Below are 26,436 nucleotides of genomic sequence, written 5' to 3' on the forward strand. Positions count from 1 at the left end.
TCGATTAATTCGCCCTCGCCCTGCGATCTGCTAGCCTGCTGGTTAGCTCAGATGGTGGAGCGACCGGCCCTGAAAGGTATTGTTCTCGGGTTTGAAATGCAGACCAGAATGAATTTTTGTTCAACTGTGAGGCTTTCTTTCTTAGAAACATGCATGGGTTTCCTTTGAGGCTCTGTGCTAGTTTTCCCTTTCACCAGTTTCTTTAGTAAAAATTATGTTTGCTTAACTGTGAAACTGAATTTTATCCGTTTCACCAGCTTATTTTCTTCTTAGCCTGAGGTACACAAAAATGTTTGGTATAATTTCCAAATATTCACCATACAGATTTATTGTGCACTGTTCCTTTTTTTTTTGTGCGTGTGTTGTATGTGTGTGTTTGTGCCCAAGGTTACCACACCATGCTAGTGTATGCAAGTACTGGTCAGATATTAATAGCATACATGAAAGTTTTGTTTACTTAACTAACATAATTTAACATAACCACATTCTCGGTTTCATACATCGCAATTTTTCCAGTGTGACTGTTCACGTTAAGTCACAACTTTATAAAACATTGTTATGTTTTAAGCTCAAACATGCCTGCTATATTTGGGACCCTGGTCAAGCTACTCTAACAAATCTTCTTGAATCACATCAGAACAGGGCAGCCCATTTCAGTTTATCAAATTATGCATGTCACGCAAGTGTATCATCAATGAAACTGACGCTTGGTTTGCCAGACCTCGCAGTATGAAGTAAGTTTATGCTCTTATGCTTCTTTCAGAAGATTTACTGCACTAATCCCTTTCTTAAGGATGAGTTGTTCCTTCACCCATCCTACATTTCTCCTCGCATCGGTAACCAAATGAAGGTGGGGGTACCACCATGAAACTCCAACCCTTACTTTCAATCATTTATACCAGGCACTGCCAACGCACTCCCGCCTCCATCGCTGCCACCTGTGACACCACTAATTTCAAGAAGATTGCCAACGACTACGCGTGTACTCGCCACTCTACTCTGTAGTGCCCTCGAGCCTTGAGAGTACGTAAATAAATAAATGAATAAATGAATGAATAAAAAGTATTTTGCATTTCTTCCAAACATGCAAGATGCTTTGGCAGTAATGCAATCTGTGTGACTATTGCGAGATAAATCGTGCAGTTGAAAACACTCCCGAATAGTTAAATTCTGACACAGTCATCAGCTCTGCTTTAATAATATTTACCCGTGTACTTGTTTATCCTTTTCCAGGGACCATCTTTTGTCTTGCTAACAACTTTTAATGTTGTTGCTTGACACAAGGCGCTCTCTCATGTATCAGAATGCAGTGAAACCTCGTTAAACTGTAGTTGGCCGGAGCACGGAAAAAGTATGTACTAAACAGTAGTACTGCTTAACCGAAATAGCATGAGATCACCCACTTACCTGTCAAAAACGGAACTGAGAGAGAGTGCGGTGAAAGGGGAAAAAAACATGCAGTATTTATTCACTTCACGTGACAAAAGTGTTATTTTCGTTTGATGCTGCGGCGGCCTAGCAGTGACGACAGCAGCCTCAAACTTGGTGAAACTGTGAGCCAGCTTTTCAGCCAGCCCCTTCTTCTTGGCAAACACTCGCATGGCAGATTCCTCGTTGGCGTTGCGTGTTCTCCGTGCACGCGCGTAGTAGCGCTGCAAAAGTCGTGGGGTGCCTTTTTCATTGCAAGTTGCTGTTCTTGTTGCGATGATTGCATTCATGAGGCTGATATAACGCACAGCTTCTGCCACTGTCAGACCTGAATTGCTTGTGCTGTTGCTTTCCGTGTCGTCCTCATCACTGTTGCTAGTCGACACTTCGGCAACAACAGAGGCAAGCATGGCAAAAAGTCTAAACTCGTAGCCGACATCTCTTCGCGGTCGCAGCAGCGCTGTCCATCAACTTCTTCGCATTCCAAGTGCCACGCACCGTAGCCAACAATAGATCTGTCGCGTGCGAGCGCCGACTTCTCCGTATCACGTTCGCTAGCATGACCGATGTCTAATTTTTCTTCTATGCTGAGTACCTGGCGTCTTTTTTATCCGAGCTTTGGCATGATGCGAATTTGCACGACGCCACAACGCTCTCTGGCACGTTGCCGAAATGATGTTGATGTTGATGAGGCTTCACGCGCAAATGCACAGGGCACTTGCGAGGCCATTGTTCGATCTTTGAGGCTTGTTTTTCTGCCGGGCCGCCCGATGGAGACGACACACCGCCGTGTTTGCACGACGAAAAGTGGAGACACTACGTGTTAACCGATATGTACGCATAAGCTGGTATGGTTTATGCGGATACAAAACACATTATGTTCAATGGCCGCCGAGTTGGGGATTTGACTTTACTACTTTTAAAACGAAACTACTGTTTAAGCGGGTACGGTTTAACGAGGTTTTACTGTATTGAGGTTCTAAATACATGGTGTTCTATGGACAAGAGGTTATGAAAAGTTAAATACTTCGTTATACCGAGGATTTCGTTATACTGAAGTTCATTATATCAAGGTTTAACTCTACTACTAAACACAAGACCCTCTCGCTGCCATGCTCCATATAAAGTCAATAAGATGCTGACGTGTGCCGTGGGTGTGAGGTAAAGTGGATGAGGGTGAGCAGAGAAGGACGGTGGGCAGGGAAGTAACATGCAGTAATGTGATCAAGTGTGAGCTGGGGCGGGTGGGGGTGAGAGTTTGTCTTCTCTTATAGCCTGGCTGTGGCTGCGCATGGCTGTCAGTGCAGCTGAGTGCGTACATGGACCATGTACTATCCCTCGGAAGTAATCTGCAGTGGGTGCAACACTTGGGCAAGCTGAGATGGCTGGTGGATTCAGGTGCACTATCTTCCCACATGTCTAGTGCTGGAGGTCACATTCTAGAGTTTCAGATACTGGTTGATGCGAAAGGCAGACAAAGTGTTCGGTTCTTTTTGCCTGCGCACAGCCATGGTGCTGGCACAGTGCTAGTGCTAGTGGCACAGTGCTAGTGCATACACTAGCACTGTGCCACCAAGTGTTGATGGTCATCACGGTAACCGAGTAAGGTCTTTTTATATCTGCCAGCATGTGTGTGACACCACGCTTGTTAATTTAATTGGTTAAACAAATGTTAACTGCAATTTATACGGCCAATAAAACTGTGAACATTCATGTAGTTGGCTAATACTTTTCTGTCGCTATCAATGCTTCGTCTTTTGGGTGAAACTCCAACTTCTTTACTTATAGAACCAATACTGGAAATGATACATAATGGCTACCGAAATTTTGGACGCCGTACCAAATCATGCTCGGTTTCTCAGACATGACAATGCGCATGCAATGTTGTTAATTTAAACGAACATGGCGGCTGTGAACAACAGCTTGTTGCTAGCTGCCTCGCTTCAATTTTAAAGCAAAGTTTTTTTTTTAAAGACATATTACAGGTTTTGATCCTACAGTGGTCTCGGACTGTGGAGAGCAGTCCGTTGATAGTGTCTTTCCATTGCAGATGAGACTATAAGCTTCGGACTGGACACATAAGCATTGCAGAGCTCACTTTGTACCACTGATGTGAAGATATTGTTGACACAGCATGAAACTATCCCTGGCTGCCAACTGTAATATTCAACACGGAATTGCTTTGTCATTGGAATTCATTTTTTCAGATTGCTCAATAGATTGGAAATATTTAGAGCCCCTTCTGTATAAGGAAAATTTGTTGGCAACTGCATTTGTCTGCATCAAAGCTTGAATTTCAGTATAACAATATTTCGATATAACGAAGTAAAGTGCCCAATTTTACCAACTTCATTATATTGAGGTTTAACTGTATATCAACATTATTGCATTTTATGCTATGCCTATGTCTAAAGTACTTCATTAGCCCACATTATTTTTTTCACATTTACCGTACAGACACTTGAAACGGCCGCACTTTTTTTCTTACAATTTTACACTACCCTTGGCGAGGATATCCTCCCAGGCACTACTTCGACCTCCAAGACACCGAGGTATGCCTTTTATGCTTCCTTGGTGGTAGAACCGCCTGCCGTGACTACGACAACGACCGCATTGCCCGTGGACACCGCGCTGTTTCCTCGGGCGGCTGGACAGGCAGCTTGGCGCAGATGAGGCGCTGCCACTTCCAGCTTCCGGCATTCAAGAAGATGCCATCCTTTGGGTTTGCAATACCAATGCCACACGTGATAGTCATGCTTGGCCAGAGCACAAAAGATAGCTGGTTGCGGCAAAACGACTTTGCGGTGCTGCCAAGGCATGGGACGAAGGCGTCAAGCAGCGGTCCTGGCATGAATGGAGCACAGCTCTGATAGCTGCTTTTGACCCGCTTCCTTATGCCTACGACGAGCCCAACCAGCACTGCTCAGCGACCGCAGCTCATGAGATACACCACCTTCACAAAACAGTCGTGCCCAGTAACACCTCGACAGAGAGGCCTGCAGGCTGCTTCGCCGCAGAGGCCGGCTCACCGGTTGTCGCCATCGGCTTCACCCCAGACAGTGGGAAACGCTGGCGACCACCGCTCCCACGTCGACCCACCAGTGGGCGGCATCACAAACCGGTGCCATTGGCTCCATCCAGATTTGTCAAAAATACCCGACAAAGCACAGCTTCTGCTGTGACCTCCTTCCAGGCGGCCTCCGGGCTCAGGATTTCTGAAAGCTTTGTTCAGCCCAGAATGACGACCGCCGGAAATGATGTTCGAGATCACAGGTGCCGGCTGGCTTTTCCCATGGATATTGCAAGCCTGTCAACATTTTCCAAGGTTCCTGCTTCTGACTGCACATCACCTGGTATCCCACCCTCAATTTTGGACAGCTAGACTGCAGGCAAATGGACGTCAAACTCCGATGATGGAGCGCTAACACTCCCGGACTACACCAATATGCCCATGGATAATAAGAAGGAGATACCTTGGGTCCCATTGAGCCCACATCTCTGAAATTTACAGAAGTCATTGGCCGAATACGGAGATGTTCATGCCTCGCCTACCACCATCTCACTGAACGGAGCCAGGGAGACCAACATGGCTAAGGGCATCATCATTGAAGGTCGGCCTGTTTACGAAAAACTTGCAAGAGGCCTCAAGACACCCAAGAGACCATCACAAGAGACAGCAAGAGACACACAATAAACCAGATGTGCAAGAAAACATTGGTTTCAAAGCGGATGACCCTTGTTCCATCTTCGGATAAGCACAAATCAGCGGCAGCCGGTATTTCGTCGAGCTCAGCGTATTTGAGCACACTGGCGAGACTTGATAGTCAGCGGCAACACTGAAAAGACGCATGCAACATCTGAGCACAGCAGCTGTTCATTGTATAGAATCTCCTACCGTACGTGCATATCTGCGATGGGACAATCATCGGTGAGACATGCGACCAGTGCGAAACAGTCAGTGCTGCCTGCCAGCGAAGCTGATTGCACACTGGACGGCTCACCAACGTTGACCGTACTTCCTAGACACGTTGCATCGATATTAAGTGGCGTGAATGCAAGCACGCCAGAGACTTGCAGCATGGGGAAGAGAAGACAAGGCAGAAATAGAACAGCTTGCCCAAGAAACAAGTGTTGTGTCCCTCTCGTCCCTTACAATATATATATATATATATATATATATATATATATACACACCGTATTTACTTGAATCTAACGCGCACCTTTTTTCCGGTAAGATGGATCCAAAAATTGCATGCGGATTAGAATCAAGTACGACCCTAAATCCATGTGCATACCTCCATGTAACCAGACACTGGTGCAACCTAGTCTACCGCCTGTCTTCCCATTTTCTGCGTTACTTGCATCAGCATGGAAGCGCCAACTGCAAAGACACGCCGAGTCCACCATGACGCCGCATTTAAAAGAAAAGTTATGATGTGCGTGGAGATGGACGGAAATCGGGCCACATCACGGGCATTCGGAGTTCGTGAAAATTGCGTGTGGGACTGGTGCAAACAGAAGGAGAATATTTTAACCAGCAAAGCAACAAGGAAGGGTTTCTGTGGACCAAAGCAGGGCTGCTTCGCCAAAATAAAAGAGCTGCTCGCGGAATACATGCAAGAGCAGCGAGCGGCACAGCGGCCTGTGATGACCAATCTGCTCAAAGTACGGGCGATGCAGTTAGCCCTACAGAAAGGGCTAATGCAGAGTCACTTCAAAGCGAGCAGGTGCTCGCTATCAAATTTTATGAAAAGGCTTTTCTCTTTGAAGGCGGACAGGGATATGCCAAAAATTGCCAGAAGAATATGAAGAGAAATTGCACAGTTTTCAGCAGTACGTTTTGAAGTTGCGCCATAGAAACAGCTACCACTTTGGACAGATTAGAAATGCCAATAAGACGTTGCTCTACTTTGACATGCCAGCCACCACAACCGCTGAAAAGAAGGGGGCGAAGCAAGTGCGCGTTTTGTCTTCCAGTCACGAAAAAAACTAGTGTCTCTGCAATGCTTTGTTGCACTGCGGATGGGCACAAGCTGCCCCAGTATCTTATCTTCAGACGGAAGATGCTCCTGAAAGGAATCGTGTTTCCGAGTTGCACGACTGTGCGCGCCAATGAAAAAGGTTGGATGACTATGGACTTGGTCGCCGACTGGATTGATGACGTTTGGCAGAAGAGACCCGGTGGCAGTTTGGGTCTGCGTGGGATGCTTGTGCTCAACGCGTTCAGGTGCCACCTTGAACAGCGCATCAAGGACAAGCTGGCTGCATGCAACACCGACCTTGTCGTGGTACCCGGCGGCATGATATCGCAGCTCCAGCCGCTCGATGTTTGTTTGAACAAGCCAGTGAAAGATGGAATTCAGGCACTCTACACCAAATGGCTTGTCAGTGGCTGCCACGAATTCATGCCCGCCAATAAAATGAAGCGTGCCTCGCGGCAGGACTTTGCTGGATGGGTGAAAGATGCATGGTGCACGATCCCGTTTACCATGGTCAACAAGGCCTTTAGAAAGTGCAGGATTTCGAATGCCATGGATGGCACCAAGGATGAAATGGTTTGGTCTGTTGATAGCGATAAGGAGTTGTCTGATAGCGATAACGAGTGAGATCTATAGCCCCACGTTACACGTACTGGTGCAGTGAAAATCTTAGCGGCAAGGTACGCCACTTCCATATGTGTTTTTATTCATCGCAACTTTAGTGTATTGGGAATAAATGTTTTCCAAATGAGAGAAAATTTTATTTCTATATGAAAGCATGAGGTGTGCGGTTTTGCACTCTTCTTTTTTCTTATTTGTCACGGAAAACAGGTGCACGTTACAGTCGAGGGCATGTTAAAATCAAGCAAATACGGTGTGTATGTGTGTGTCTATATATATATATTGACACGTGCACTTGCCTATCTTTAACGGGAGACGACGTTGCGCCGCCTAACAAATGTTATCGCACAGCGCAGGACGCGCCTGCATGTATCGGAAGTTTCTGGAATATTGTCGATGCTTCTATCCACTGTCTGTTGTGGCCGAATCTTGTGTTATCTGATTTCATCGCGTGACGCGAATGGTGTAGAACTTTATGGAAGACACGCGGGTCCCAGCGATTAGTCTGGAACATTCGACGACTGCTGTATAAAAGCCAACGCGCTTGAACCGCTGATCAGATTTTCGCCGATCGCCGGTTCTTTGAGTGTAGCCTGTCTTTGAGGAAACAAGTTAACCCAATAAAACGCTAGTTTCGTCTTTCTCAGATTGGCTGGTTTCTTCAGTCACTACCACGTGACAATATATATATATATATATATATAGATAGATAGATAGAGAGAGAGAGAGAGAGAGAGGTGAAGGAAGGGGAGGAGTAGTAGTCGGCAGAGAACCCCTCGCCACCCCAAAATAAATTTCTGGCTACACTACTGCTGTGGCAGGTCATGATTTCGCACTACGGCATCACTTTGGCTGCACCTCGCTGCCGAACCTACGCTGCCAGTGCTGCCTGGTACATCTCTCTCGGACTACGGAACCTGACACTACAAGCTACACTACCAATGCTACTGCCCCCGTTGCACGCCGTTCGATGAAACCGTCTTCAGCGCTGTTCACCTCAACATCCTGAACTCTTAGCACGTACCAAGAACCGGCCAATACACCTCAATTCTGCTTGCCGAGTTGCCCAGCACTCGGCGCACAGACGTCAACAACACAGGATGACGTCCTCAACGCACAAGACAATGCACCCTGTATACGTGTGCCATATTCACGTTTCAATCGCTCTTTATACGAGGAGGGGGCCCTGCAGCGGTGCGGCTATCGCCTCCAGAGCCAGTGAAGAAGAGGATGGCTCACATGCATGTAGTGCGAGAATAGAACATGCTAGCGCATTCGACCTGAGCGGTTGCAGTAGCTGCCGTCCCCATGGCTGGCAGGCCTAAATAATCCGTGGTTACGGCGGCTACCTCTTCGCGCCACCTACCACAATATACGCTGGACATAGCTTTTGATATTATATGCACTGTCAGATCTCAGACATCATACATTACGAATGCTTGCTTGTATTTTTGCTTGATAGAAGGCACCACAAGATGCATTTGTTTATACTTGCCACTGGTCGTGGTTTGCTTCAAGCACAGTGGAAGCCACGCAGCACTGACCTGAAATATTGTCAAAATGCTGCAACACATACATATTTGCACTTACAATCAGCTTCGCATCACGCACAGAAAAGCTGATATGAATGTCCGAGCTTCACAAATGGCTCTCAGTGCCGATTTTGGAAGCAGGTTCTTGCTTTCCGTGTTGTGTCAGCCGCTTCACGCTTCTTATGTGGACTGTACGAAGTCTAGAGTGCTCCATTTCCTGTCGCTACAGGTAGATGTGAACTACACTGAACTCGAGAGACCACACAATCAGCGTCGTATCGGCCTAGCATGACCTGGACGTTAGTGCAGGCCTGCAGTTATGGGCACACGTGCACGAACTCCTCGGCTCCAACTAGGTTCTCCATTGACCAGAATCAGCACCGGCTCTAGTTCGACACTGACTGCTGGAAAGGGCAGACATCGGCACACATTGTGAGCTCCTGACTGGAAGCTTACTGTTATCATTGAAAAGGAAAGTATACAAGCAATGCATTTTACCTGTGCTGACATATGGGGCAGAGACTTGGAGACTGACAAAGAAGCTTCAGAACAAGTTAAGGACCGCACAAAGAGCGATAGAACGAAGAATGCTAGGCCTAACTTTAAGAGACCGAAAGAAGGCGGTTTGGATCAGACAGCAAACGGGTATAGACAATATTCTGTTTGACACTAGGAGAAAGAAATGGCACTGGGCAGGTCATGTAAAGCGCAGATTAGAAAACCGTTGGACCATTAGGGTGACAGAATAGGTACCAAGAGAAGGAAAGTGCAGTAGAGGACGGCAGAAGACTAGGTGGTGCGATGAAATTAGGAAATTTGCGGGTGCTAGTTGGAATCGGTTGGCGTAGGTCAGGGGTAATTGTAGATCGCAGGGAAGAGGCCTTCGTCCTGCCGTGGACATAAAATAAGCTGATGATGATGATGCTGGAAAGGGCTGACGACCATGCATTTCAAATTTGGAAGTATATTTCCATTAATTTTGAGCACGATTAAGCATATATAAAAGCGTAGTTGCTGCGGCAATCATGCTGTCGGTGCAATGTTTTCGCTCTGCGGCCGAATTCACAAAGAATGGCCAAATGACAGTCTGCAGACTGGTTTCATTGGTGTCGGCATCACCAAATTCTGTCACACTGTGACGACTCACTGTCGTCAGTTGCATTGGCGGCATTGTTGGCCAAATGTGACAGAACGCCTCTCAGCTACACAGTCTGCTGACTAGTTGGCCAATCACTGGTGACGGGTCTCATGTCGGCTCCGGTGTCGGGTCGGCATAGTGTGAACTGCGCTTCTGCTGAATGCATTGAAGTACTTTTTGCAGCCAAGTATTCCTCAAATAGTCTGTTTTAGCATCGAATGTATTTCTCGACTTTGATAATGAGTGGTTCAGGACTCCTTTAAAGAAAAGCATACTTTGCTTGTATACCCTCCATCCCTCCCACCCCCCGCCTCGATCACAAAATGTCCACCCCTTAGAAATTTCTCGGTAGAACCCTGCCAAGGTAAAATAAAAAGCTTTATATGTGCATTCAATTAGTACTGCAGTTGGCTTGTGGTGCCTTGTGCCTTTGAATCACAAACATGCAAATGCACAAATATGCAAATGCACAAATGTCGATTACTTGACACCTTTAACCCAACACTGTATAACCAGCAACAAAAGTTTAGGGACCACAGGATATCCAAAAACGTTCAATTCCTGAGAAGCCTGTAGCCGTAGCCAGTAAAACTGCATACAATGTTTTTAGCATATTTTAGTCAAGGCCCGAAATGCAAATACCAGGCTGCATTGTGAGGTTGCGGAGATATTCAGCTTTTTCTCATATCTTGTGCCCTACAATATTTTGTCACTGGGTATACACTACAATCATTCACATGTTTCATCATTCACTCATAGAGGCACCTTCACGCAATGGGCCGACAGCCAGCACACCCATGGCCTGTGCGCACAGTAAGGAACCCTGACATTGGCAATGGTTCAAACGACATGCCACATACATCGCAAAGATGGATTGGTACTTTGCCAGATAACGGAAGACACCGAACCTTGAAACGCTGCAGATGGTTGCATCCAACACTGCTTTCAAGTGAAGGCATGGTGTGAAAAGGCTAATAACTTATTTGCTAAAGGAAAAATGGTTTGTTACATCCACTGGTTGGAAAGCTTTTCTTCTTTAAAATGGGGGCAACATGTATTTCTATGGTGATGTTAAAGAGTATTTCATTTTGTGCAGCATAACATATACTTGTAGCTGGTGATGACGGTTGCAGACATCTAAGAAGACATCTAAGAAAACATTTACAGTCTCACTAAGAACAGGTGAGTAGCTCACATGATGGCTGGAAGCCTGGATCTCCTTGATGACAGCGAGGGAGTCACTTTTCAGAGGGCAGGAAATCACTAGAAATCCAACAAATTCGAGGTTCCGCTCGACCGTATCCCGTGTAAGATCTCGCACCTGAAATAATGCCAAATAGTAAGTGTGAGCAAGTCACAACAGCTGCAACTAGTTGGTCAGACAATCATCATTTTATGGTGAGGTTTTATATTCCAAGGCTACACTTGGGGCAGTAATATGAGTCAATTCAGTGATACAGTAGAGTTCCATTAGAAGTAAACATGTGGGCAATATGGACACCACACAGAGAAAAGGACGAACACAACAGAGCACTATTACTAATTGAATTTTATTGTTCCTTGGTGAGCACCAATATATACACGAAATCATAACAATGAAAAACAAAGCCTAGAAGCCAGATAGGGCACCTACCTCCACATCGCATTACACATGAACATCCTTTCCTTGTTGTATAACCGCACAGAGTTACAACTGATGCACCTCTCTCCAGTTTACTTGATAAAGTAGGCTTCTAACAATTCTCTGGAAATGACATTTCTGCTATTCCCATATATTTTCATTTGCCAGCACACTGTGCATCTTGCAAATGTGAACCAAAGCTAACAGATATAAATATACTTGGAAATATCAGAAATGTCAAAGCAAGAATATTGTTACACGTGGGCGATAAGTCAATGTGCTTCAACTGTAATGGGATAGGCCATATTTCCCACTATTGGCGCTATCACCGGCCGACCTCACCTCGTCCGGCATACACTTCTTCATCTTAATTCCTCTTCGTTTTGTGCTTGCAATGACCCACTGCACCCTGATGTTCCTGCCCCGACTCCACGCTACGACCGCTCGCCATCCCGTTAGATACGGGACCTTTTCCTGAGCCTCCTTCGAGTTCACCAGACCACATGAAATCGCGCCACAGCTAATTAAGGAGCGCAGAAGCACATCTACCACGTTCCCAGGGCGCGGCACGTGCAAACGAGTTGGCGTCCCCCACCTCATGCGCCGCAGGTGGAGCTATTCACTGCTTGACTCTTCCCGAAAGTGTAGCGGGAGCCTGGCACGGTTCCAGGTAACGCAGGTCCCGAGCAAAGCTGCTTTGCAGCACTGAAACGTTGCCCCCTTCTGCCTATTGTGACGGCGCTTGCAAGCCAGCAAGGCAATACTGCAGAGAGAAGTAAGCCCTCGGACAATTGGAGCCCAAGGAGCGACCCTCTGCGCCGGGTGTGACACAATCGCACGGGCGCCTACCATTGGCCGAAAATGACGACACCTGAGCGGGCTCGCCGATTGGCCGAAAATGGTGTCACCTGAGCGGGCTCGCCGATTGGCCGAACGTGACGTGACTTCGAGACACCGAAGGGCTTAAAAGCCAGAGACCGGGAGCAGCAAGAGAGCATTCCTTCATTCATCTTTCGAGCTTCTTGCCATGGGCCGCAGCGTCAGAGTTGCTGCCGGCCCGTAATGACTCTATGACTGTTAATTTCTTGGTCCTCTCACTCTAAATAATGTAAATAAACCTCCAGTTCTCATCTCAAAGTCCTCCTCAACCTCGGCCAACTCCCGCACCCAACGGCAAGGTCCAAAATCTAGGGGATAGCAATTGGGATTGTCCTCCAGATCCAACACCCCGCAGAACCGGCATTCTCGCTCTCCGCTGCCCTGTCACTCGCCGTTGTCATCCATCTTCAGAAAAGCTGACCAGCACAGCTCCCAGAGGTGATGCTGCGTTGGCCAACCGACACAAAAATTCTCCATTGACCCAGGCTACCCAACAAAACCTTTTGGATGTAGAAGTTGAAGGCGTGCCTGTCTCGGCACTAATAGACACTGGGGCGCAACTATCTGTCATGAGTGCACGCTTTCTCATCGTCTCCGCAAGTTTCTTACGCCCGCCACGTTGCCTGTCGTTGCGTCGTTGGCATGCTTCCTGCGTGTGTGAGCTTCACTGCCCACAGGACCTGTTCTGTTCGCCGTTCTACACCAGTGTCCCCATGACGCCATCCTCGGCAATGACTTCCTGAGCACCCATTCTGCCCTCATTGACTGCTCATCTGGCCTTCTAGAGCTGGAATTCCCTTCTGTACCCAACTTCAATGAGTTACCACCGCGTTTGTGTGTCGTCGAGTTTGTTCATCTGCGACCAGCTACCGCGATGTACCGTAAAAACCGGAATATACCGTATAGTGCAAAATATAGGTCGAGGTTTTTTCCAAAAAATATTACTAAAAGGTCATCCCTCGACTTATATACCTGCCCTTGGCACAACATGAATAGTCGTCTGGCAACATGTAGGAGCGCAGACCTTTCGGCATCCGCATCGTTATCGCCCCCTTGGTGTCCGACGCCGAAAGAGGCTTTCCCGCGGGATGTTGTCGTTCGCGTGAATGAAAAGGACTTATGGACGAGGCCCTCATGCTCAATTGGATTAAGACCGTCTATAATCGGCGACCCGGCGCACTCCTGCGGTGTCCGAGCATGCTCGTCTTGGATGCCTTTCGCGGGCACTTGACCGCAGGTGTGAAGCAGGCACTCCGCTACGGGAGGATGGAACTCGCTGTCATTCCGGGAGGCATAACCTCAACACTTCAGGCACTGGACATGCTCAACAAGCCCTTTAAAGACCGTGTCCGTGAACAATATGATCAGTGGATGGCCAGCGACAACCCGACGACCCCAACCAGCCGGCTGCGCAGGCCGCCTCTTGCCACTGTGGCCACATGGGTGTCGCAAGCTTGGCGGTTGCTGCCCGACGATATGGTGGTGCGGGCATTCAAGAAGTGTTGCATTAGCAACTCCTTGGACGACACCGAGGATGACATGTTGTGGGTCGCAGCCAACGAAAAGCAGTCGTCTTTGGACGAGAGTTCAGACAGCTCAGACGAATGAGCAGGTGACGAGTCTGGCGGCACCACTAAATAAAACAAAGTTTTGTGCCTTATAATTTTTATGTTGACTTCTTTGCTTCAATATAAGCGGGTCGACCTATATTCCGCCTCGACCTATATTCCGCATTATATGGTAAGTCAAACTTTTTTTCAAAAAACCATTGCGAAAAGTCGACCCTCGTCTTATATACCGGACTTGGCGGAAAAGCTACGGAAGTCTTGCAACAATGGGCGGATGAAGTAAAGAGCCGCCTTCGCCATTGCCATCAGCAGTAGCGTGGCGTGGCGACATTGTGGCACCGCCAATTTGCGTTTACATTGTCACAAAGTTACGTTGGTTAAAGGCTGCTTTTTCACATTTTGTTTCAAAATGAGCGGAAGCCGACGACAAGTCACCGTCACCTTCAAGAAAAAGGCGATTGAGTGCGCTGAAGCCCACGGCAACCTCGCAGCACAGCGCAAATTTGGATGATCTGAGAAGAGCAATCGGTACTGGCGGAGGCAGAAGCAGCAAACCAACAGAAAACGTCATTCCGTGGGCGGACCGCTGAACTGGAAGACAAGGTTGCGGAGTTCGTCGAGAGCTGCGTGTAAGATCGCTGCCTGTGACTGCCGAATGCATACATTTGAAAGCGGTAGAGATCGCACACGCCTCTGGACTGGGCAGTGAGAAGCACTCGTCATCCGACTCTAGTTCGGACGACTCTGATCAAAGGCGTTGCTCTGATTCGGAGTAGCGCTTGCGCATTTCGTGCCCTTCCGTGTACTGTACACCCGGCCAATTTTTAGCAGTATTGCGCGACCATCGACCCGCGTGTTTGTCAGCACCTTATCATCACGGCACAGAGCGGCGAAATAGAGAAAGTAAGCGCACATGTACACATGCGCGTATCTCGTTTGTTTTGCTGCTCAGCGCCGTTGCGCTGTTGTGACTGTTGCAGAGAACCGGGCTTGTATACCTATTCTTAACTATGGACGTACACCACAATTTCTTCCCGAAGGCATCACGCTGGGCAGCATGTCACCTTTAGACGTACACGACCCTCTGGCCCTGACTATCGATGCTCCACAGTCGTCACCTCGAAGCGCGGACACAAGTACTACGCTTGACAGCCCTTTTGACAGTGTGGTTGCCCATGACCTCTCCTCTTCTCAGTCCAAAGATCTCTGCCACTTATTAGCATCTTACCGCGATGTTCTTGGTTTTTCTTCACCGCATCCTTGGCCAGATATCGCTCGTAACCCATCGCATCGATACTGGGGATGCCAGACCCATCCGTAGGTGCCTTACCGAATGACTGCTTCTGAACACCGTGCCATTCAAATGTAAGTTGAGAAAATGCTGACCAAGGACATCACTGAACCATCTGCAAGTTCTTGGGCGTCCCCTGTGGTGCTTGTCAGAAAAAAAGAACATCTGGCAGTTCCGTATCGACTATCGGCACCTGAAAAAGATTACAAACAAAGGATATCTACCCTTTGCCACGAATAGACGATGCACTCCATCCTTTTCCATGGCATGAGGTACCGTACTTACATGATTGTAAGTCGACCCCCCCATATCGCGTGCGAAAGGGAAAAAGAGAAGGGCATACCCACGGGCGCATTCCATAACGAAAATTTATTAGTAGCTGGCATGGTCACTGGACTACTCGACTTGTGCCATCGTCCTCACTAGTGCTGCCATCGTCATTGCTGCTAAGGTCCCGCAGCACGTCGTCATGCAGCGAAATTCCGCATTTGCATACATACATAAGTCCACACCGAAAGCATTCAACCACTGACAGCCGACAGGGAGGCTCTTTTGACATGTCCAGTTGACGTAAGTTCGCTGTCTTCTGCCGCCAGCCGCTCGTACTCACGGCAGACCAGGTCCTTAAACGGCAAAGATCCAGGCTTGTCTCATGACCATGTCGTACGTCACTGGCAGGGACCGATCAAGCATTTCAGCGATGTATGGCGCAAGCTTGGCCTCCAGCTCTGCAAAGCGTCCCGACTTCGGCCAGCGGAAACCTCTTTGCTTGCCGTCACAGGTGAAAATCTTGCTTCACTACAGTCACTACTCTCGCACCACACATTAAGAAACATCAAACTTGCGGCCCGCTGTGCAGTTATTTGTTTCTTCAGCGTAAAGGGTGGCAGCCCTCTTGAACGCTGCTGTGAACAAGCGCCGAATGTTTAGTGGACTCTGAGCATTCATGACGACTGAGGAAACAACAGAAGTAGCACCTGGCGTTATTTGTATGGCAAACCTTTTACCGTCATCACTGACCATCACGCTCTCTGCGAGCTATCTTTGCTAAAAGATCCTGCGGGTTGCCTTGTACGCTGGGCATTAATGGCTTCAAAAATACTCATACACAGTCATCTACAAGTCTGGCCGTTTGCATCGGGATGCCGACTGCCTTTCCCGGTACCCTGTCGACCAACCGGAACCTGCACCGAGCAACTAGTCCTTGTGTGCTTGCCATCTCTGAACTCTTTAACATTGCTGCTGAACAATGCCGTGACCTGGTCCCACGCAAGATTATCGACCGTCTCAACTCCCAGGCTTCTGATGCCTCTCTTTACCTCTTTGTGCTGAACGATGACATTTTACATCATTGCAGTTTGCTTTCTGATGGCCCTTACCCCTTACTTGTGATCCCGACACACCTCTGCTCAACTGTTCTGGCCCAGCTTCATGATGTGCCAACAGCGGGGCACCTCGGTGTTTTAAGCCCATACGATCACGCATGCCACCGGTTCTACCGGCCAAGCATGTCCTGTTCGGTGTGTCGTTACATGGCCTCTTGTGACCTTTGTCAGCACCGGGAAAAGCCACTACTCCGGCCTGCTGGCCCTCTTCAGCCTCTCGATGTTTGATATGAGCCATTTCATAGCATCGGCCTCAACCTACTCGGCCCGTTTCCTCTGTCTCAGGAAACAGATGGGTCGCCGTTGCTACAGACTATGCGATGCGATTCGTGATCACCCATGTTCTTCCCACCACCGCGCGACCGAAGTTGTGGACTTCTTACTCCACAACATCATTCTCCAGCATGGGGCACCTCGGCAACTCTTAACTGACCGGAGCAGACAGTTTCTTTTGAAGGTGATTGAAGATATTCTACAGTTTTGCGCGACGCAACACAAACTGACCATGGTGTACAATCCACAGGCAAATGGCCTGACGGAACGACTGAACCGAACAATTACCGACATGCTGGCAAAGTATGTGTCCTTCAACCACCAGGATTAGGACACTGCATTGCCTTTCGTGACATTCGCGTATAACATGTCAAGACATGAGACCACTGGTTATCTGCCTTTCGTTCTCTTATTCAGCTGAAATCCTATGTTGCCCATGGACACATTGGTGCCTTCTTCCGTGTGTCCTCCTAACAAGTATGCCCGAGAGGCCATTGCCCGGGCTGACCATGCACGTCAAGTTGCCCACGCTCGCTTCAGCAAGTCCCAGGTCCACCAGCAATCTCGGTACAATAGCCATTACAGGAGTGCCCGCTTTGCCCCCGGGTACTTTGTCCTCCTCTAGTCCCCAGTGCACCGTGTCGGCCTTTCTGAAACGCTGCTGCTCCCGTACACTGGCGCATATCGAGTATGGGCACCAAGTAACCGACGTAACATACAAAATCGCTCCACTGTCTTTGTTCCCATTGGTTCAACCCTGCACCGACATCGTGCACGTCGTCAACCTGAAGCCCTATCATGTCCCAGACACTGCTTAACCCAGTGTGCAGTGAACCTTTTCCGTGCCGTCATATTTCGACTTCACCTAGTCGGTGCTTTCACCGCCGGAGGGTAATGTTACGAGCCATTTATCCTGCAGACGAAGAAGACGTTTTGTTTCATTTTACAAAGGCTGGCACATATCCACTAAGACGTTGCATAGCAGACGAGAAAGACGACGAGCTGTGCCCTGGCCCACCATCGTTGTTGTTGTGGTGCGACTCGCTGCCACTGTGTAAATATTGTAGATAAACCCATTTTCACATCTCCCCATAGCAATAATGTTAGAAGCCTACCTTATCAAGGAGACTGGTGCATCAGTAATATCTTTATGGTGTTATGCAACAAGAAAATTATGTTCATGTGCAATGTGAAGTGGAGGAAGGCCCCCTATCTGGGTTTCTGTACTTTGTGGTTTTTTCCTTGTTATGATTACGTGTAAATAGTAGAACCTCGTTCATACATCCTGGAAAAAAAAAACAAGAAAAAACACACTAAACGAGAAAATGCACAACCCGAAGCCACTAAAAAGTTTGGCAGACTAAGCTGTAGTTGACAACTATGTAAAGCGAAGCACCCATGAATCATTGCAGCATGAGATGCCGAGCTGGTGGTGCTCGAGTGGCCCGAGACATGCATTGCCGTTCTTATGGCTTCTGCAAGCTTAACATTAGCGCTCCTCGGATTTGGCCTAGGTCAGCAGCTTCTTCGGGCAGGGCATTTCGACAGGAAGCTTTAATGTGCCCACTCAGCGAGAATGGTTGCAGCACAAAATGCCGAGGCACGTTGAGCTGTTGGGGCCTGAGCAGTCCGAGCGGCACTTTGACGCGACCATGGATGAAAACTAGGCAGCTTTCAAGGCACTTACCAATGCGTGCACCGAATTAAGGTGAAAACACTGTTTGCTGCAACCACTGCGGATGAAACTGCAGCCGTTATTGACCTGACCATGGATGGAAACGAGGCAGTTTTCAAGGCATTCAACCAACGCACGCACCGAGAAAAGACAAAACCACTGTTTGCTGCAACTACTGCGGACGATAATACGGCCGTCCTAAAGCAAACCAAAGCATGGCGGACAAAATGGCACAGCGGAGTCCATGCACAAAAATGTCTTGTGGAGTTATTGTGATTAAAGAATTATGCCATCCCTCTGCTATCCCAGTAGACTTGCCTCTCGAAATAGTGTAGGACTCAAGTCATGTTGGTCACATTGCTTGTGTCACTGGCACTTGCTATCGACTCCCGGACAGCCATTCAGAGTTTACAGTTCTTAGAGACGCTATTGACTAAGTCATGCAGAAATTTCCTATATATATTTTCTTCTAAGGTGGTGATGTTAATTATCCAGAAATCAGCTGATTCATTGTGTTGACCCATTATCACAATAATCGGCCTCAATGTATTCACTTTCTTCAGTTGCTCCTTTACCACAGGTGAACACAACTTGTTTGTACATGGACCTACACAGAAGGATTGAGTTTTAGATTGAGTCCTAACTAAAAGCCTTGAAATTGCTAACACACGTGCACATGAAGAAATCGGCGATCATAGGGCTGTCCATTGCTTGGCCTCACTTCCACCTATGAACAAATAAATTTAAACTCAACTGCTGAACTACACACATGTCGACATAACAAAGGCGAACAGTATGCTACAGGCTTTTGCAGTCGATTTCACAAATACTCTGATGACTGTACAAATGATCAAAAGTGGTGCTTGTTTCAGGACAACTAAACGAAATTGAAACTGCCTGTATCCCAACAGTAACACTAACTTGTAGAATAAGTGATCCATGGTTCATCCGAAAAGTGAAATGTTCTCAGAACAAGAAGAAAATGATTTATAAGAAAGCAAATCGCTCAAACTGTCTTCAAGATTGGGCAGCCTACAAAAACATTACTGTTTTAACGAATAGTGTCATTCTCCAAGCTAAAGACAAATACTTTAATAATTTGCTCCCTAACCTTATGAAAATGGAGCATAAAAAATTTTGGAATAGTGTGAACCTTAAAAGTATCCACTTGATACCGGTACTGACGAGAGAAGACGGCAGCACTTTAAGGTAGAACACTGTGCCGAAAAATTTAAGACACTTTACTGAAGTATTCACTAACGAACTTCCACTAAATGATTTGCTGTGGCTGTCACAGCAGTCCATTTCACACCCTCTCCCATCAATCCTAATTATGGCACATGGCGTAGCCAGCCATATCAATCGACTTCCACACAAAACCAGTCCCGGTCCCGAGGGCATCAGCGTCTAACTACTTAAATGAACCTGCCACCATTAAGCTAACCTGCTTGCATCAATCTTCCAGCAACCCCTCGATTCTGGCTGCATAGCAGATGACTGGAAATCTGTACTATATGTACAGCACCTATATTTAAATCTGGCAACAGCGATCACCCTAAAAACTACAGGCCCATTTTACTCACGTCCGTTTTGTGTAAGGTACTATAGCACATCATATACTCACAGGTGACGGGTCATCTTAGCCATAACAATTTACTAATTCTTAGCACCCAGCATAGTTTTCATTAATAATTATCACGTCGGTCACAACTCTTCGAACTTGTGACAGACCTGCACACTGCACTACATACGTCCGTCTACGTCGATGTAATTTTCATAGACTTTTCAAAGGCTTTCGACCGTGTTCATGATTTACTAATGTTGAAAATACGTAATCAGCATCTCGATGAGATAACAACTGCATGGATTAAAGGAACTCTAAACAGTCGGTGTCAGTCAGTTGAACTTAGCCATTACATATCTACTATATATATGTGGGGTTTTACGTGCCAAAACCACTTTCTGATTATGAGGCACGCCGTAGTGGAGGACTCCGGAAATTTTGACCACCTGGGGTTCTTTAACGTGCACCTAAATCTAAGCACACGGGTGTTTTCGCATTTCGCCCCCATCGAAATGCGGCCGCCGTGGCCGGGATTCGATCCCGCGACCTCGTGCGCAGCAGCCCAACACTTACATATCTACTAATCTGGCCCGAGTAACATCTGGGGTGCCACAAGGGAGTGTGCTGTGCCCTCTTCTTTTTTTAGTTTACATTATTGACATAGCATCTAACATAAGTTTATCAATCCGTCTTTTCGCAGACAATTGCGCAATTTATAAGAAAATAACTTGCATAGCCTACATCACAGAACTACAGTCTGATCTGTCAAGGTTAAAGGAATGGTGCAGTAATTGGCAAATGGAAATTAATGTAGACAAAACCAAGCAGTTTATATTTACTAACATTTCTTCTGCACGCTCGAACTCTTATAAAATAAATGACACAGTAATAGAAAAAGTCCCATCATTTAAGTACCTGGGCGTCATACTTCCAATTTAAGCTGGGCTGCTCATATCGAGCACATTACTAATAAGGCTTTCAAGAAGCTCGGCCTCCTTAAACGACGCTTGTATTTTGCTAAAAAAGATACATGACTGCATGCTTTCAATTCATTTATTCGGCTCTCTCAAGAATATGCTTCTATCATATGGCATGCTCACCTGATAGGTCTTACTTACATGCTTGAAATGGTACAGAATAAAACTGTGCAGTTTGTCACGCCATCCCTATTCACATTTCATAAAGGTTTCATCACTAAAAGCAGAACTTAGCCTTGCTACACTTGTCATGTGCAGGCAACATACTGGACTATCGTTCTTTCACTCACTTTACAACAGCAACACATCGTTCGCACAATCACATATTTTTCCAGCCCCTCATACTTCAACCCGTCTCGATCATGCACACAAAGCAATGCCCATTTTCGCTCAGACGAAGTAGTACCAAAATTCGCCTTTAGCATTGCGTATAAACGAGTGGAACTTCCTTCCGTCTAACATCACCAAGATATGAGATCCTTCAATATTTCACTCGGCACTGCTGCGCTATTTACAAAGCGATAAACATTGCTAACTTGTATCTGCCCATCTTCGTCTTATTTATGGTCTTTGTACAGGATATCTTTCGAGCGTTCTTTCCAATGTAATATTTAACATCTGTGTTTTGATGGATATTTAACAAAATGTTCTGTACTCATTGTCAATGTGTTTGGTTGAATTTTCTTCAGTTTTTTTTTAGCCATGATATTCTGGACACCTGGTTTTACATTATTGGCTGTTTCCTCCTTGTTTTGTTGTCAGTATTCTTGCCTTGGATTTGCATTGTTTATAAATGAGATTTATGTACTCACCTGAAATCCCCCCCCCCCCCTATGTAATGCCTGCTAGGCCCTTAAGGTTATCGCAATAAATAAATAAATAAATAAATAAATAAATAAATGTGCGCAAAGAAAAATTATGGCTTTAGAATACTGCAAGCATCACAAGCTGCTTTTTGTTTGCAAGAAGTAAACTAAGGGCCAGTTACTGCAAAAGGTTTGAGCACCTCACCTGCTGGTGACTCAACTGTCCCAACACACAGCGTCCCATGGCCAGCACACGGGCACCACGACGCGACATGCGCAGGTACACTTCGTCATAGTCCTCGGGAATGTGGGCAAACTGCAGAGAGGCGAAGGAGGCACAAGGCTCATGCTACAGTTAGGAAGTTAACTTCTGGGTGTGAGTGGTGTACGCCGTCACTAGTACTAAATGGCCGGCCTAGTTGGTACAACACTGTGGCCACAGGCGTTCATCCCCTCATTTTCTAACCTTTATGTTGTCGGCACATGCATAACAATGCTCGTGGTGCAATCACTTTTCCAGTAAAGCAATGTTGCAAGTGAGCATCTTTCCTGTGAACTTCTCTAGCTGCCATGACATACTACTTTAGTGCTCCCGTTTGCACAATATGTTAATATTTATGATAATATTCTTCTGTGAGACTGTTTGCAGATAATTTTGTACTGTACTGGGCAATTAATATTATAGGTGATTATGACAACATTGCAGTCTGACATAGTCAAGATTGCTCAGTGATGTGAAACATTGCATATGGACACCGAAGTAAAAAACAGTGCACATAACGTTTTTCCAAAAAATGAAAGCATCTGCCCCACTAAAATCACCACAGTCTCCGGTTGCAGTGACGGTAACAAATCTGAACGTGGCACAACAGCGAGTGACATAAAGTGTTTATAGCGAGTGCCCCAAAAAAACAAGTGACACTCGGACAGAACCATGGTAGAGAGCACACGCGTCAACCTCTGAAATCTGATCTGCGGGTCAAGCGCACAGGCTATTTATAGATGGCTCATCGAAGGTTCAAGCATAATTGCCGGTGCTCAAGTGCCTTCAAGAATGTAAAACACTATTCGCATTGAAAATGCCATCTGATTACCAGGTTCAGCAACAACACAGACAACAGATATAATTGGCAACAACAATCGAGAGTACAGTAAAACCTCATTAAACCATACCTGATTAAACAGCAGTTTCGTTTGAAACGTAGTAAAGTAAAATTCCCGACTCAGCGACCATTGAACATAATGTGTTTTGTATCCGCATGAACCACACCAGCTTATTGCATACGTATCAGTTAACACATAGTGTTTCCACTTTTCGTCGCGCATACATGGTGGTGCGTCTTCTCCATCGGGCGGCCCGGCAGAAAAACAAGCCTCAGAGATCGGAACAATGGCCTTCCCAGTGCCCTGTGCATTTGCGCGTGAAGCCACATCAACATCAACATCATTTCGGCAACGTGCCAGAGAGCGTTATGGCGTCGTGCAAATTCACATCATGCCGAAGCTTGGCTAAAAAAGACGCCAGGTACTCAGCATAGAAGAAAAATTAGACATCGGTCATGCTAGCGAACGTGACATGGAGATGTCGGTACTGGCATGCGACAGATCTATTGTTGGCTACGGTGCGTGGCACTTGGAATGCGAAGAAGTTGCTCGACAGCGCTGCTGCGACCGTGAAGAGATGTCGGCTATGAGGTTAGACTTTTTGCAATGCTTGCCTCTGTTGTTGCCGAAGTGTCGACTAGCAACAGTGATGAGGACGACATGGAAAGCAACAGTACAAGCAATTCAGGTCTGACAGTGGCAGAAGCTGTGCGTTACGTCAGCCTCATGAATGCAATCATCGCAACAAGAACAGCACCCTGCAATGAAAAAGGCATCCCACGACTTTTGCAGCGCTACTACGCGCGTGCACGGAGAACACGCAACGCCAACGAGGAATCTGCCATGCCAGTGTTTGCCAAGAGGAAGGGGCTGGCTGAAAAGCTGGCTCCCAGTTTTACCAAGTTTGAGGCTGCTGTCGTCACTGCTAGGCCGCCGCAGCATCAAACGAAAATAACACTTTTGTCACGTGAAGTGAATAAATACTGCATGTTTTTTTTCCCTTTCACCGCACTCTCTCTCAGTTCCGTTTTTGACAGGTAAGTGGGTGATCTCATGCTATTTCGGTTAAGCAGTACAACTATTTAGTACATACTTTTTCCGTGCTCCGGCCAACTACAGTTTAACGAGGTTTCACTGCATTCTGATACATGAGAGAGCGCCTTGTGTCAAGCAATAACATTAAAAGTTGTTAGCAAGACAAAAGATGGTCCCTGGAAAAAGATAAACAAGTACATGTGTAAATATTATTAAAGCAGAGCTGATGACTGTGTCAGAATTTAACTATTCGGGAGTGTTTTGAGCTGCACGATTTATCTCGCAATAGTCACACAGATTGCATTAGTGCCAAAGCATCTTGCATGCTTGGAAGAAATGCAAAATACTTTTTATTCATTCATTCATTTATTTATTTACGTACTCTCAAGGCCCGAGGGCACTACAGAGTAGAGTGGCGAGTATACGTGTAGTCGTTGGCAATCTTCTTGAAATTAGTGGTGTCACAGGTGGCAGCGATGGAGGCGGGAGTGCGTTGGCAGTGCCTGGTATAAATGATTTAAAGTAAGGGTCGGAGTTTCATGGTGGTACCCCCACCTTCATTTGGTTACCGATGCGAGGAGAAATGTAGGATGGGTGAAGGAACAACTCATCCTTAAGAAAGGGATTAGTTCAGTAAATCTTCTGAAAGAAGCATAAGAGCATAAACTTACGACATACTGCGAGGTCTGGCAAACCAAGCGTCATTTTCATTGATGATACGCTTGCGTGACATGCATAATTTGATAAACTGAAATGGGCTGCCCTGTTCTGATGTGATTCAAGAAGATTTGTTAGAGTAGCTTGATCAGGGTCCCAAATGGAGCAGGCATGTTTGAGCTTAGAACATAACAATGTTTTATAAAGTTGTGACTTAACGTGAACAGTCGCACTGGAAAAATAGCGATGTATGAAACCGAGAATGTGGTTAGGTATGTTAAATTATGTTAGTTAAGTAAACGAAACTTTCATGTATGCTATTAATATCTGACCAGTACTTGCATACACTAGCATGGTGTGGTAACCTTGGGCACAAACACACACATACAACAGACGTACAAAAAAAAGGAACAGTGCACAATAAATTTGTATGGTGAATATTTGGAAATTATACCAAACATTTTTGTGTACCTCAGGCAAAGAAGAAAATAAGCTGTTGAAACGGTATAAAATTCTGTTTCACAGTTAAGCAAACATAATTTTTACTAAAGAAACTGGTGAAAGGGAAAACTAGCACAGAGCTACAAAGGAAACCCATGCATGTTTCTAAGAAAGAAAGCCTCGCAGTTGAACAAAAATTCATTCTGGTCCGCATTTCAAACCCGAGACCAATGCCTTTCAGGGCGGGTCACTCCACCATCTGAGCTAACCAGCAGGCTAGCAGATCGCAGGGCGAGGGCGAATTAATCAACAACTCAAGGTGCAGATGCGAAACCAAGGGCGTTTCCATTCTGCCTCCCTTGCTTTCGCATCTGGTGACATGTTCATTTGTCGCATGCACATTCGCTCCTTGTTCTTCTGGCGTTTGGTGTTTGGGGAATCCGGCGTCTGCTGCCGCTTCCCCAAACTGCTTGGTGCGCAATCACTGGGCCGCTTCATTATCGATGTTATGAAAGTTGATCTGACCAGTACAAACAAACGACAGTGCTGCCGTCTGCGTTCCGCTTCCATGGCTTTGCTGTTCGGTGAAACGGCCGGTCGCTGCTGCCGTCTGCGTTCCAATTTATTCGCTTTGGTGTTCGGCGATATCGCCTGTCGCTGCTGCCGCTTTCGTTCTGCTTCCCTGGCTTTGGTACCCGGCGATCTAATCAGTCGCTTTTGGAGTTTCCATTCTGCCTCCCTTGCTTTCGCATCTGGTGACATGTTCATTCGTCGCAAGCGCATTCGCTCCTTGTTCTTCTGGCGTTTGGTGTTCAGGGAATCCGGCGTCCGTTGCCGCTTCCCCGAACCGCTTGGCGCGCAATCACTGGGCCGCTTCATAACATCGATAATGACACCGGGCTGCGTGGAGATGAGCACTAGGCACAATGCTTACGTATACTTGGACAACTCAAAGAGAAGTTCCTGCGTCAATTTTTTTTCTTCATTCTCCCAGTGTGTTTGCAGTCGTGGTGTTCAACGGTCTTCGCTGCACCGTGTCGTGTTTATGTTATCGAGAAGTCGACATTGTTACATCCACGGAGTTCTCGCATAGCGACATTGTTTCCGCCATCGCACCTCGACCATCTTCAAGCGAAAGTGATGACAACGACGATGTGCAAGTGGACGATGGCCCTTCATTATCTGAAGAGGCGCATGCTTTGAGCATCATGCAAGCTTTCGCAGAGAAGCAGGACCTCGTGGACAAACTCGCTCGCGGCCTTACAGAGTTCGAAGATGTCGCGGCAAGGCCACCACAGTGGAGAATGAAGATCACCAATTTTTTGCTATCTAACAACAAATAAAGCCTGTCTGCGTGTGTGTTTGAGAGCATCGTGACGTAGCTCTTTTCCAGCCGGTAAGCAGCTTCTAAATTGGCATTGGCAGTTAATTCGTACATCGTTTAGTACGTACCTAAACATTG

General features: G+C 46.7%; 1 protein-coding gene across 1 annotated transcript in view; it reads right to left on the reverse strand.

The window, feature by feature from the left end:
• LOC142566708 (endoplasmic reticulum transmembrane helix translocase) overlaps positions 1-26,436 on the reverse strand; it is a 311,329-nt gene that overhangs the window by 108,350 nt on the left and 176,543 nt on the right. The window contains exons 13-14 of the mRNA XM_075677546.1: positions 21,943-22,053; positions 10,894-11,019 (exon numbers count right to left, since the gene is read on the reverse strand). Of these exons, the coding sequence (XP_075533661.1) occupies positions 10,894-11,019; positions 21,943-22,053 (237 nt within the window). The remainder of the gene's footprint in view (positions 1-10,893; positions 11,020-21,942; positions 22,054-26,436) is intronic.

Source organism: Dermacentor variabilis, unplaced genomic scaffold (genome assembly GCF_050947875.1).
Source record: "Dermacentor variabilis isolate Ectoservices unplaced genomic scaffold, ASM5094787v1 scaffold_13, whole genome shotgun sequence".
Taxonomy (NCBI): Eukaryota; Metazoa; Arthropoda; class Arachnida; order Ixodida; family Ixodidae; genus Dermacentor; species Dermacentor variabilis.